The 13,115-nt window shown below is 32.2% G+C and overlaps 1 protein-coding gene across 6 annotated transcripts in view; it reads right to left on the minus strand.

The window, feature by feature from the left end:
* LOC145286174 (uncharacterized) overlaps positions 1-13,115 on the minus strand; it is an 89,460-nt gene that overhangs the window by 2,049 nt on the left and 74,296 nt on the right. For all 6 annotated transcript variants that reach the window (XR_013869117.1, XM_080134962.1, XM_080134959.1 and 3 more), the window contains 2 exons: positions 10,057-10,139; positions 4,387-4,442 (listed from right to left, as the gene is read on the minus strand). Coding sequence is in view for 5 of the 6 variants with exons in the window: in XM_080134962.1 (XP_079991088.1) it covers positions 4,387-4,442; positions 10,057-10,139 (139 nt within the window). In the remaining variant the exon portion in view is untranslated. The remainder of the gene's footprint in view (positions 1-4,386; positions 4,443-10,056; positions 10,140-13,115) is intronic.

The raw sequence follows: 13,115 nt of genomic DNA on the forward strand, positions 1-13,115 counted from the left end.
CAAGTCAAGCATGCATGGGCCCCCGTCAGTGCACAGTGAATGAGGCATAAAAAAATGACTAAGTTCAGTATCCCCCCCCCTGCCCCACCCCCATTTAGCCCCAAAAGTCCCCATGGGATGTCAAATCCTGGTGAAAATGAACAAACAGTGCAATTTTAGGCCTTAACATATGTAAATATGCAAAAAAAAGAAATGACCAAGTCCATCATTTGCCCCTCCCTCATTAAGCCCCAAAAGTCCCCAAGGCCTTAACATATTTAAATTTGAGTTCAGCTAAATAGACATACACGGAAAATTTTGGACAAATATGGTAAAATAGTCCCAGAAATGGAGTGTTTTTATTAGCCCTAAAACAGTCCCTGGGGAACAGCCAAAAATTATTGTGAAGTATAGACAAACAAAATTATATAGAAATTAGTTAGTTACAAGTTTTCAGAAATCCAAGGCATCAATTTTTTTTAACAAGCACAAAAGTGTCAATTTTAGCCATTTTAACCCGAAAGCCACCTCTAGGGGGGCAGCCAGAGTTTTCCCAGAAAATCTGTTCTGTTACTTTTTTACTCATATCATGTTTAATATTTGTGCAAAATTGAAAAAAAATTGAAGGCATATTTATGAGAAAGTTGCGTACAGATGAATGAACATAGGTAAATTTACTGGTCCACCCTCCCTTTGTCAGGGAACCAATAATGTTATGTAATTTTTTTTATTCTTTAAGTACTATTATGGCATGTATTCTTCAAAATTGTGTACTCTATTCATTGCTTCATTTGTTCCAGCTCATTTGATTTGTTGGTCTAGTGGTCTTCATCAATTCAGTTTTGATACCTCATAATAGTTTTGTATTCCAGTAGCTTCTTTCCAAGAACCGCAGGCTTGTGGAACTTTCTTGCTATTGATTTCCTACCTATAGCCTTCATTGATAGACATCTCTAATCTTTGCAAGAATCTTTTGTTTTTTGTTAGCTCCTTGCATCAAGTGGCTTCATGCCTGGTCTGAAGACATTTCTATAATATTTTTTTTTTTTTTTTTTTAATTTTTTTTTTAGAACAATAAATAGCATAAACAAAATTTGGTTAGTTCAGGGGGGATAATTTATTATAATTATTTGTTGATAATGGATTTAAAGATAGCCATGTTCGCCGCTTCAAATTGAATGTCAACAAATGTCATAAACCATTCTTTTTGAGAAATCGAATTCTGTTCATTCCATTAATTATGGTCTCATTCTTGTCATGGACACACTTGTATGCAGATAATGTTCTGCTCACCTCAAAGACTATAAATACCAACCTGCACCATAAGTTTTCTGAAAAAAAAAAACATGTTGGTACAGTTTGTTCTATGGCTAAATGTAAAAAAGATGGAATAATTAACCACTAAAAAAAAAAAGAAAAAAAAAAAAGTTGACAGGATATTCCACGAATGCATTGCCTTGCAATATCTTTGTTCAGTAATCGGCAATAACGATAACATCACCAGTAAAGTTACTGTGTGCAACGATGCAGCATGGCTCAAGTGGTGCATTTCCACTGTGACCGCAAGATCAGCAGTTTTAAAGATCTATCGTTCTATTATAAAACCTTGCACTTTGTACAACTCCAAGTGCTTATTAACAATAAATTACACTGCTCAACCACATCTGCAATAAAGATATCTGAAGACGTTACAGTATCGCACTGATTGATGGAATGGTGGTTTAAATGATTTGAATATTTGCTGAAGGCCAAAATGATACTGACAAGAAACTTGATTGCCCGGGTGTTTAGAGGTGTGTATTGAGCCAAAAAAAAAAAAAAAAAGTGGTAGTAGGCAGGTAGGTTCAAACCCGTACCGCAAAGGAGGAAAAGAACATGAAAACCTAAGAATAAGCGAAGTAAAAAAAAAAACAAAAACGAATGTTAAAAAATCTGAAAACACATGAAAAATGGCTTAAATAACCCTGCTTCAATATTAAAATTTAAAAAATCGAAAAAAAAAAAGACATCTCACACAACGATTCGAACCCAAAACGTTTATATAATGAGGCCGCACTGAGCAACTGAGCTAAGACAACATCCACATAATTCTGTTGCTTTATGAGAGGACGGTTTTTGCTAAACCCCCCCCCCCCCCCCGAAAACTGCTGATTTCAGGGTGAAGAAATTAATGTTTTTGGCCAATTTTTCTATATTTCTCGGGCGAAGGTTGAAACTTTAAAATGATAACGATCTGGCGAAAATCCATGACCCGTATCAAAAGTTTTTGCAAGACATACAAACATATACATACATACATACACATATTTTCGCTTTTATATATATAGAAGACACTGGAAAGTGACTGATAGACAAATAATGAGATGGGCAGACACTTTGCACAAAGATCTCTAAAACTGGCCTTCACTCGGACCAAGCCTGTGATTGTATCAAATAAAATCAAAAAGGTAACATCTAAAGATTGTGTTGAAGTAACAAGATGGTTGCCTGATTTCAAGTTGTTTTTTTTTTTTTTTTTATGTAAAAGCGAAAACGAAATGAAAACTGAACTGAGTAATGAAACAAATTAAAGTGGTGTGTAATTATTTTATTTCAAAATTTAAGTCTTTCAGAGGTTACAAAAAATTTAATCTATATATATGTATATAAAAGTGAAATTGTCTGTGTGTCTACCAAACTAAAATATCAATTTTTGGTCTACAGATTTAGAACTTGATACATAGAGAATTTGCACAAAATTTGATTTACTTTTGCTGGTAAAAATAGCTGCTAAGGAGTCAAAATTGATAAAATTAGAACCTTGCAGGCATGAGTTGATTTAAAATGCTTCTCTACGCATGCACAAATATACATTAACTAGCAGGGAGTCCAACATTGCTCGAGATTGAATGAGGATCACTCATTTTATTGTCATTGAAATGGATGAAATAGCCCATTTTTCAATCAAATTTGATTGCCTGTTCTAGTTAGGGACCCATCGCGATGCACTGGGAGAAAACTTCTCATGCCTCCCACAGTGACTTAGTCAACAATACATTGTAGTCTACATTGTTTTGTAGAGAACCTACTGTTGATTTTATTAAAAAAATTTTATATATAATGGCTTGAATTAAAGTTTAAAATGCAGAAGTCAAGTATTATACTTTAACTGTGCTCAAAAACTTTCACTTTGAACAGGCTTCTGTCATATCAAAAAACCTACTGTTGATTTTATATGTCTGGCCTTACTGCTTGTGTGGTGATAATGGTTTGAATTAAAATGAAAAAGTCAAGTATCGTGGTGTAATTGTGATTTAAATAGACACATTCATTCTGAACACATCCCTATCATATCAAAGAACCTATTTTTGATTTTATATGTCTGGCCTTTCGGCTTGTGTAGTAATAAAATTTCTCAAATGGACGTGTGATGTTAGGCTGGGTCAGATGTTAACTTTGGTCAAAATTGCCTGTTCCTTCTTTCATCAGATTATTTCAATTATCAATACTTATCGAAGACATTCCGAAACAAACCCTATTTAAGAACATTGCCAGGTGCATAAAGTACCTTTATGTTAACTTTCATAAAAATCAACCCAACTGTTTTAGAGCTCATAGGGAACGGACTTACACACAGATAAAGTTCTTTTTTTTTATAATAGTAGAGATAGAGATGTTTTCTTTTTATAGTTTTGATATCCTTTAAGTGGTGGCTTTTATAGTAACAAATAAAGCTGGAGAGCTACATGTTTTGGTTTCTATTCTAGCTGATGGCAGCAAAGTCTTTTTTTTTTTTTTTTTTTTTTACTTTTGAAATCGCTACCATATATCGGGTACAATATAATAATCAATAGAGTATTAGCTCTATAATAATATGAAATCTGCATAAATTAATATCATATTTATACATATTTTATCACCGGGGCAGTCACTACTACATATTAGGTACAATATAATGATCAATAGAGAATTTGTTCTATAATAATAAATATGAAATCTACATAGATTAAAATATATTAAAGCATGTTTTACGATCAGGCAATGCTGGGCGGCCTGCTAGTTGAAGAATAAAAATATTTTGAAAATGTAATTCTTTAACAGGTTTGGATGATTATTTACAAAACTTTTTTTTTTTTTTTTTTCAATATTTAAATCTTTTAGTGTGTTGGTTTCATATTTCGTTTCAGTCTCACTCCTTTTTTAGTTTTTACATAAGATTTGTAAGCAGACGGCCATCTTCTTTCCTAAACACGATCTTTAGACTTGATTGACAAAAATATATCATTATGGATCCCACTGTAACTCTGGATTAACTCTTATTCAGTGGCTATTAATTTTGATAAGTAGTAATTTTCTTTTTTTTCTTTTTTTTTTTTTTAAATAAATAAAATACATTTAAAAAAAAAAAAGAAAAATTTTTCTACTTACTATTCTATTATTTCAGGCCTGTATTGACGGCGATATTTTCTACAGAACGGAGGTTTCTGAAAATGAAGTTGGTATCAACTAAAATTAAACTTTTGAAAGAATTATTACACAAAAATATAAACTAGTATTAGTATATTAGGGGAGACAACTCTTTGTAAAGATATCAGTGTGTTCATTTTTAATGATCAACAATCAAAATTATCCAATAAATTTTTATTAGAAAGGGGGGGGGGGCTGGCTTTGGCCGGTTGTAAAATATGCTTAAATATGATATTTATTTGTCCATATTTCGTATATACTATTAGAGTCGTGATTTCAAAAGTAAAAAAAAAAAAAAGTACTTGGGTGCTATCAGCTCGAATCAAAATCAAAACTGTGACATTTGCGTGATCCTTTTCTAGTCTCACAGAAAAACACACGTTTATATTTGGAGCTATGTTACTTGTCATATACATAGGCACACACAAACATACATGCCCACGTACACACGTACACATATTCACGTTCGTGTACATACTCACATTCACGTGTATACACACACACACACGCAACGTACGCACACGAACGCACACATGGACGACGTCACTTCCCCTTTCAAAGGAAATCCACACATGCGCAAAAGACCACCGGAAACACCTATAAAAGAAAGAGCAATAAGCGGTTTCTCCCTTTTTCAGACCAGCTTCCTAGCTGGGCGGTCTACGGACCGACAGCGTGCCTTTTCGGCACGCGCGCACCTCACACCACTTGCTACTATGTGGGACAAAAAGCTATCAGACCGTACGTACACTTTATACGCTTTCTGTCTCCATAACCTAGAGTGAGAAAGTCAATCCATCTCCCCTTCGGCTTTGGTCCATCAACACAGACATGTGCGCGACTCTCTACTGAGCTTAACCCTCTCTTTCTACAGGCCGGCTTGCCACTTCGCGTTTCTCTATTGCATTCCTCTTTCCTTCCATGCGCGTAGTCATCAACAGCCGAATGAACACGTGTACACCCAAGACTTTCATTTCTCAACAGAAAATAAATGACATGTTTATTTTATTCCAGCATTTGAGTTCTTTGTTTCCTTCATTCAATTCGTTTCATTATTTTTTCTTGTAGTGAGTTAGGGTATTTATATCCTGGTCCGCAACACATTCAAAGCCGATGATGTTACTACTGTACCAACGTGACACTCATGTGAACTGGTTAAAAATTAACTAAGATGAATGTACAAAATTCATAATGATTTTTTTCAATTTTGACCCGTTTTTTACCTCTATTTTAACTGGCTAAAGACCCATAAAAGAACGGCCCATAAAAAATCCAGTCATTTGAGACCCTTAGCGCCACTCTGCGACTTTTAGTTTTGAAAGAGATAGTTTTAAAATATGGAGACAAAGAGACAGACAGACAAACAGACATATAACCTTTTATATATTAGATTAGGGTAATTATGTCATTTTCTAACACGTGTAATTTTATCAGAAAAATGATATGCATTAGATAAATTTTTTTTAAAGATTTGACATGCTGAATGAAATCAATTTCATATCACATGAAATAGAAAATTGTTTTTTAATTAGTTGAAATACTAGCATAGATAGAGCATCATCTATCTATGCTAGTATGTCAGCTGGTAGTAAACGTAAAAATGGGAATGGAGAAGTAGTCAAATGACAAAAAAGTTAAGTCTTTTCTAGAATTATACAGTAAAACCCCAGGATACAATGTTTTTTTCAGGTTATGATGTGAAATACAATGTTTTTCTGGCCCCAGTATTTGCCCCGCCTTACAATGTTATTTATAATGTTATTAGATTATATACATATGTATTATATACTGTACTGTATAAAATTTTGTTATGGGGCCATCATACGCCGATTTCTTCAACCCCAGAATTGGTTTAAAGCCGTATCCCGGTGTTCTACTGTATAAAAATAATTTTAAAACAAACATCTATAAAGATTCACAGAATAATTTCTTTTGCTTTATATAAATTATTTTTATATAACTTTTGCTTTATATAAATCATTTTTATATAACTTTTGCTTTATATAAATCATTTTTATATAACTTTTGCTTTATATAAATTATTTTTATATAACTCTCTAAAAGACTTAACTTCTTTTTGTTTTATCTATTCTGCATTCCAAGTTTTATATCACCTAGTGTACATCTTAGAAATACAAGGTGACTTCAATAAGTTTCCAAACCTTTTTGTACAGGCATTTAAAATTGTCGCAGACTCTTGAAATTTCAGTATGTTATTGCTATATATCTTATGAGATGATTGACCAATTTTTATGATTTCAGTAGGAATTGAAATACACCCTACTAAAGCCTGATTGTCACAGCTGGTTAATTTCAAAAATGCAATCTGGACGTGAGGACACTTTAGAAGAACAAAATGCAATAAAATTCTGCTTTAAACTTGGTAAAAACTGCCACAGAAACTATGGAATGCTTCAGACTGCTTTTAAACCATCTTACATGAATTGAGCATAAGTTTTTGAGTGGCATAAGAGATTCAAGGAAGGCAGGGTTGGTTGGTTGGTTTTGTTTTACAGCATATCAACCTTTTCAGGTTATTTAATGCCGAATCTAGTTATTTTGAGGAACGATTTTTAATGGAGTATATTTAAGTCAGATTCTATTTAACCCATAGTTGGGACCCTAACAGGTACTACCACTCTGGGTCAGAGTGGACTGGGAGCAATGGCAATTAAAGGGTGGCTCCACACTCCCCAAGGCCCGCAAGGTGGGGCCTCACCATCGGATATAGTTTTAGGTCATATTCAGGACCAGGAAGGCAGGGAGTCTGTGCAGCATGATGAAAGGTTTGGGAGGAGTAAGGAAGTTAGAACACCAGAGTTGATTGGCAAAATAACAAATTTCATGGATAAGGACCGTTGTGAGTCTATAGAGTCAATAAGTGCACAGTTTGATGTCAGTGTGGGAACTGTACATACATTATTCACAAGGAACTGAAGATGCAAAAGATTTGCGTGAATGCACCAGTCCACAACTTCATCTTTGTCACAGACTATTTAATTGCTCCTTGTGACTTTTGATTATTCCCTAAGCTCAAGGAAAACCTTAGAGGCTGTCATTAGGGGACAACTGAGATGAAAAAGGCTGCGACGAGGGTCATTGACACGCTCACACAAGAGGACTTCCATGGGGCCTTCCAGAAGTTGTTGGAATGGTATAACAAATGCATTGCAGCCAGAGGAGATTACTTTGAAGATAACTAGTTTCATATGTGTACTATCAATAAAAGTGCCATACAAAAAATGTCTGGAAACTGGAAGGCATCTTGTATACTAGTGTGTCAGCTAACATACTAATTTGAAGTTTTTTTTTTTCCTTATTTCATACTAAATTGATTTTAACGCAAATATGTTTGGCATGTCATAAGTATTAAAAAAAAAAACTATATATTTTAAAAATATATATCATATGCACCAAAAGAAGGTCATGCTGACTGTTTGGTGGTCTGTCACTGGTCTTATCCATTCCAGTTTTTTGAATGCAGGTAAAACCATTATGGCGGAAAAGTACTGACAACAAATGGATGAAATGCATCAGAAACTTCGACAACAACACCCAGCATTAGTTAACAGAAAAGGCTCAATTCTCCTCCACGACAATTCCCGGCCGCATGTTGCTAAACTGACCCTGCAGAAGTTGAACGAGTTGGGCTACAAAACTCTGCTTCACCTGGCATACTCTCCAGACTTCTCACCTACCGACTACCACTTTTTCAAGCATCTCAACAACTTTCTGCATGAGAAATGTTTCAAAAACCTAAGCGATATTAAAAACGCCTTCAGTGACTTCATCGCCACCAGAACACAAGATTTTTGTTACTGGCATAAATACACTTGTTTTGTGCTGGCAAAAGTGCATTGATTCTGATGGTGCTTATTTCGATCAATAAATTTTTGTTTGAACCGAGACATGGTCATTTGAATTTAAAAGTTAAAAACTGCAAGAACTTTCTTGTCAAGCTGATGGATAAATTTAAAATCTAACATAATAAGCATTTTCTAAGAGATTGGAAATTTGGCAGCATCTATATTATGTTTCATTTAATCTGTTTGTCTGTTTCACTTTTTCTCAGAAACTACTGGGCCGATTTGTTATAAGATCAGGCGAACTAAGTATTATGGTATCCATTTGGTGCATATTAGGGATTAGTATTTAGTGCAAAAATGAGTCCAAATTTAACCATATTCAGTCATCAATTTGGCATAAAGCACTCATTTTAAGTCAACGGCCTATAACTTTTGCCCATTTAAAAAGAGCTAAAAAATCTGGTTTAAGTATATTCTTCTATCTCCAATCTTTATAGCATGGTACTTTTGAATTGTATATGGGACCTGTTTTATATTTTATTTAGTATTTATTGTTTTTTCTTTTGTGTATCATATTCATAATGAGTACCATCTTGCATGTTTGCAAAACGTTTTTAAGTTTGTCTTCTACAAACTGTTCATGTAAGAATAAACGTATCTGTAAACATAAATTGTTTCTTCATCATTGTCTTCTTCATCTTTTCCTGACCATCATAACATCACAGCAATGCATAGGATGGCAGCCATATGTCCGGGAAAGATATCCACATATAAGGACATAAAGGCAAGAATATAAAATATTTAATGGTTGGTATTATGGATCGGTGCCAACATCTCTAGTAGACGAAAAAGAACTTGCAGTATCAAGTACCATTATCCCTAGAATCTTTCTGGTCAGTGTGTACAAACAGCCGGCATACTTAAGACCTAGCAAAACTTTCTTACTCCTTTCTTGCAAGAATTCCTGCTATTTTCTATATAAGTATAAGGGGAATAGCATTTTGTTAATATGATCATTCCTTCAAACTTGTAGATTTGAGGTAAAAAAAAATTAGTTTGAATTTCAATGTCTAAGAGGCTTTTACAAATTTCTTAACCCAGAAAATACCCGGTAAACTCATAATTTCTTTTATACTTGTTTTTTCTGCTGTAGACAAAAAATGAGCCCACCAAAAACTTAATCTTTGATACCGTGACCAGGATTTTTATTTATTTATTTATTTATTTATTTAAGGACACAAGTTTATGTACAGTTTTATTTCTTGCATTATTTATATTCAAACTACTGTTCTCATCTTGGGTATTATTTTAACATTTTGGTCGATCTAACTTACAAACTTTTTCAGGTGTATCCTGTCGAATGTGGGAATTTTGAATGGAATCCTTTAATCCATGGTGGAAGCATGCTCTCATTCCTTTAGTCACGAGTGGGTAGAAGTTCTAAGTAATTTGCAATTGCATTTTTGAGTGTCACCTACACTGAGGATTGAACCTTCAACTTCCAGAAGAATGTAGCTTACAACTGAACTTTATAAAAGTATTTCATCGGCTATAACGTTGCGAAAATAACACTCAAGATGAGAACAGTAGTCCAAATAATTTAAATTATCAATTCTTATCTAAAAAAAATTCAGAAACATGTTTTATTTCTAACCAAAATCCACGATAATAAAACACAAAATAGCGTCTGTATGTCTAAGAAAGATATCCAAACATGTACCTAAAAACGTAAAAGCAAGATTATAAATTATTCGTTAACTTTAGTTAGCTTTACATCATGATTGATTGTACAAATATATATATATATATATAAAGAGTTTCTTACGTCAGCAAGGTAAAATGATTCGTGATTCAATAACTTTGACTCCATTGGTGCAATATCATAAGACTTCTGGTAAAGCTTTGGGTCTGAAAGAAAAATAAAACAAGTTTTCTGAGAAGCAACTAGTTGTACCTACTTAACGTTGCTCAGGCTGTAGTAAAGTTATTTTAGTTCTTAATTGTTAGTTATTTACACATTTTAAAAGTTATTAAAAAAAAATAATAATAAAATTTTAGTTGTAAGGTAGAAAACTCCTATTATACTCTTGAATTGAATATGAATTATCGCCCTTACATTATTTGAATTATGCATAGAATTGAAGAAACCGTTTATAAAATGTGTCATATACCGCCTTCGCCTTACAACATCAAAATTTAAACTATTTATTTCCGAAGCTTTCCTATCTGAATGAAAATATGAAATTTTTCAATAGATATTTGGTATTAAAAAACGAAAGAATGCAGCAGTATCACGATTATGGAACAGTAAGCATTTGCTACTGATAGTAAAAATGGCGGTGTCCTCTTGTTATGACAATATCACACACACACACACATGCACACATACGCGCGTGCGCACACGCAGCTCAACTGAGTTAAATCAATTACTCGTCTTGTATTGTTTTATCATAGCACGACGAAAAAGGTAATTGTTCAATGATACGACGATCACGTTAGTGATCATCACGTCGTGACGATCACGGATCACGTATCATTGAATAATCATCGTCTCAAGTCTATATCGTGAACGATCATCGTCTATATCATTGAACAACAATAAAATAAAACTATTAAACATTGATTAACTTGGTAGACAATTCCGGCATAGACTAAAATGCATTTATATCAAATATCGTTAAATTACAGAAGTAATTGTAAATTTTATTAGCATTTCAGTGGATAACATTATATTATATTAACTAATTTTTTTTTAATTATTAGTTTAAGGTTATAAAGGGGGGTAACTCATTTTTATTTTGGCTTGAATTATTTCCCTTGGATAGATCTTCATTTTATTTGTTTGGGATAATTTTTTTAATTTACCAGTCGAAAAAAGTTATTTGGAAAACGACGCCAACAAAATCAATAATTTTTTGGTACTCTTGCATAATTTGATCCGAATTCTCGTGAATTGAATAACAGGTATGTTCAAAATTTTTCTCATTGTCTTATACGGTCCCGAGCAACGCCGGGTGGCTTTGCTAGTCATAAAAAAACATCTACCCTGAAAAATGAAAATATGTTTATTTCATTTTATAGGTATGGGCAAAAATAAACGAATAAGGATAGGAGGACCTAGTTTTGAAAGCCGATTTATCATAATTTTTTTTTTTAGGTTTCCAAATACTTTTTGATTGTATTTGAAAGATTAAAGACTAAACTTAATTTCTCAAAGAAAACAAATATTTGTACACGTGAAAAAAAAAGTTATGAAAAATGTTTTCACGGCGAGCTAGCCAATTCAGCTAAATTTTGAAATTAAATAAATTCATTGTAAAAATCCTTTTAGAGATAAATATTAGTTTTCTGGGTCCATTTCAAAGATAATTAGTAAAGTAAAACCCTAAGATATTGAATTAAATAAAATAAACACCTTGTTTGCACAAAAAATAGCTGAATTAGACCCAAAACCGAGTGTTTTTGCCGTTCACAAAACCACAACAAACCATACTTTTGGAAATACGAAATATACGGAGGCCCAAAATCTGAGACAGTCGAAAAGCTGTCTGAGAATGACGTCATGTAATTAAAAGGAAGGAAGGGTGCTGGGTTTCTCCGCCCCACCCCAGACGGGCATCTGTACATTTCTTTTGTAAATGGTTGTATAAATTTTACCATTTTTTAATTTAATTATTTTTTTATGTTCCTGTTTTTAAATTAATTTTTTAATTATTATTGGCCAATATTATATAAAAATTATGTTTTCTATGTTTCTATTTTTAAATTAATTTTTGTTTCTTAATTATTGTTCAATATGGTAATCGTGAAGAAAGAGAGAGCCTGTTTCCTCCGTTTGACTATAGGTGGCGTTACTGTCTGTCCACCCAGTTACGGAAGCACAAAATGTATATAATGGCATCCTTGAAATAAAAATAAATGTTTTTGTTATATTTTAATTTTAAACATGTTTTTTTTTGTTTTTTTGCAAACATATTTAAGTTTGTTTTTTTTTCAAACATATTTACGTTTTTTTTTGTTTTTGCAAACATATTTAAGTTTTATTTTTCCAAACATTTACGTTTTTTTTTTTTTTTTTGCAAGCATAAACTAAATGTTTTTGCTATATTTTTCTTTTAAACATATTTATGGGTACAGCCGTTTTTCCGCGAGTATTTTTTACGCTCTTATAATAAAAAAAAATCAATGTTTTTTCTTTTATCTTTTTTTTTATGGACCTCCCTTTTTTTTTCTTAATTTTTCTGCACTTATTTTACCTTTTCCACGAGTATTTATATATATATTTGAAAAAGAATATTGTAAAACCTGAATCTTACTTGAAACTACTATTAAAAAATAGCGCGGTACAATAAGTGCATAAGAAAACTTTTCAAAAAGAAAAATATTAAAAAAATATTTAGTTGATGCTTGCAAAAAAACAAAAAAAACGTAAAAACAAAAAAAAAACGTAATGTTTGAAAATAAACAAGCAACAAAACGTAAATGTTTGGAAAAATAAAACTTAAATATGTTTGCAAAAACACGAAAAAGAAAAACGTAAATATGTCTGAAAAAAAAAACATTAATAACTGAACCCCCCCCCACATGAAAAGTTATATAAAATATTTTCTTTTTTCAATTTTTTTTTATAACCTGAAGCTTAAGTCTGCAAGCGATGATATTAACAGGAAAAAAAGAAAGAAATATTCTCAAACCTCTATAAATGTTTCATGTTTTTAAAATTATATTTTTGCTACATTTTTCTAAAATTATATTTTGATATATTTTTATACACTAAAAAAAAAACAAATAATTCTAAAAACAATCTATAAATGTTTAATGTTTTTTTTACATATTTACTTTTAATTTTCAGTTATAAGTCACTCATGAAAAGAAATACTATTA

This window comes from Euprymna scolopes, chromosome 10, assembly GCF_053919585.1.
Source record: "Euprymna scolopes isolate OS-2025 chromosome 10, ASM5391958v1, whole genome shotgun sequence".
Lineage (NCBI taxonomy): Eukaryota > Metazoa > Mollusca > Cephalopoda > Sepiida > Sepiolidae > Euprymna > Euprymna scolopes.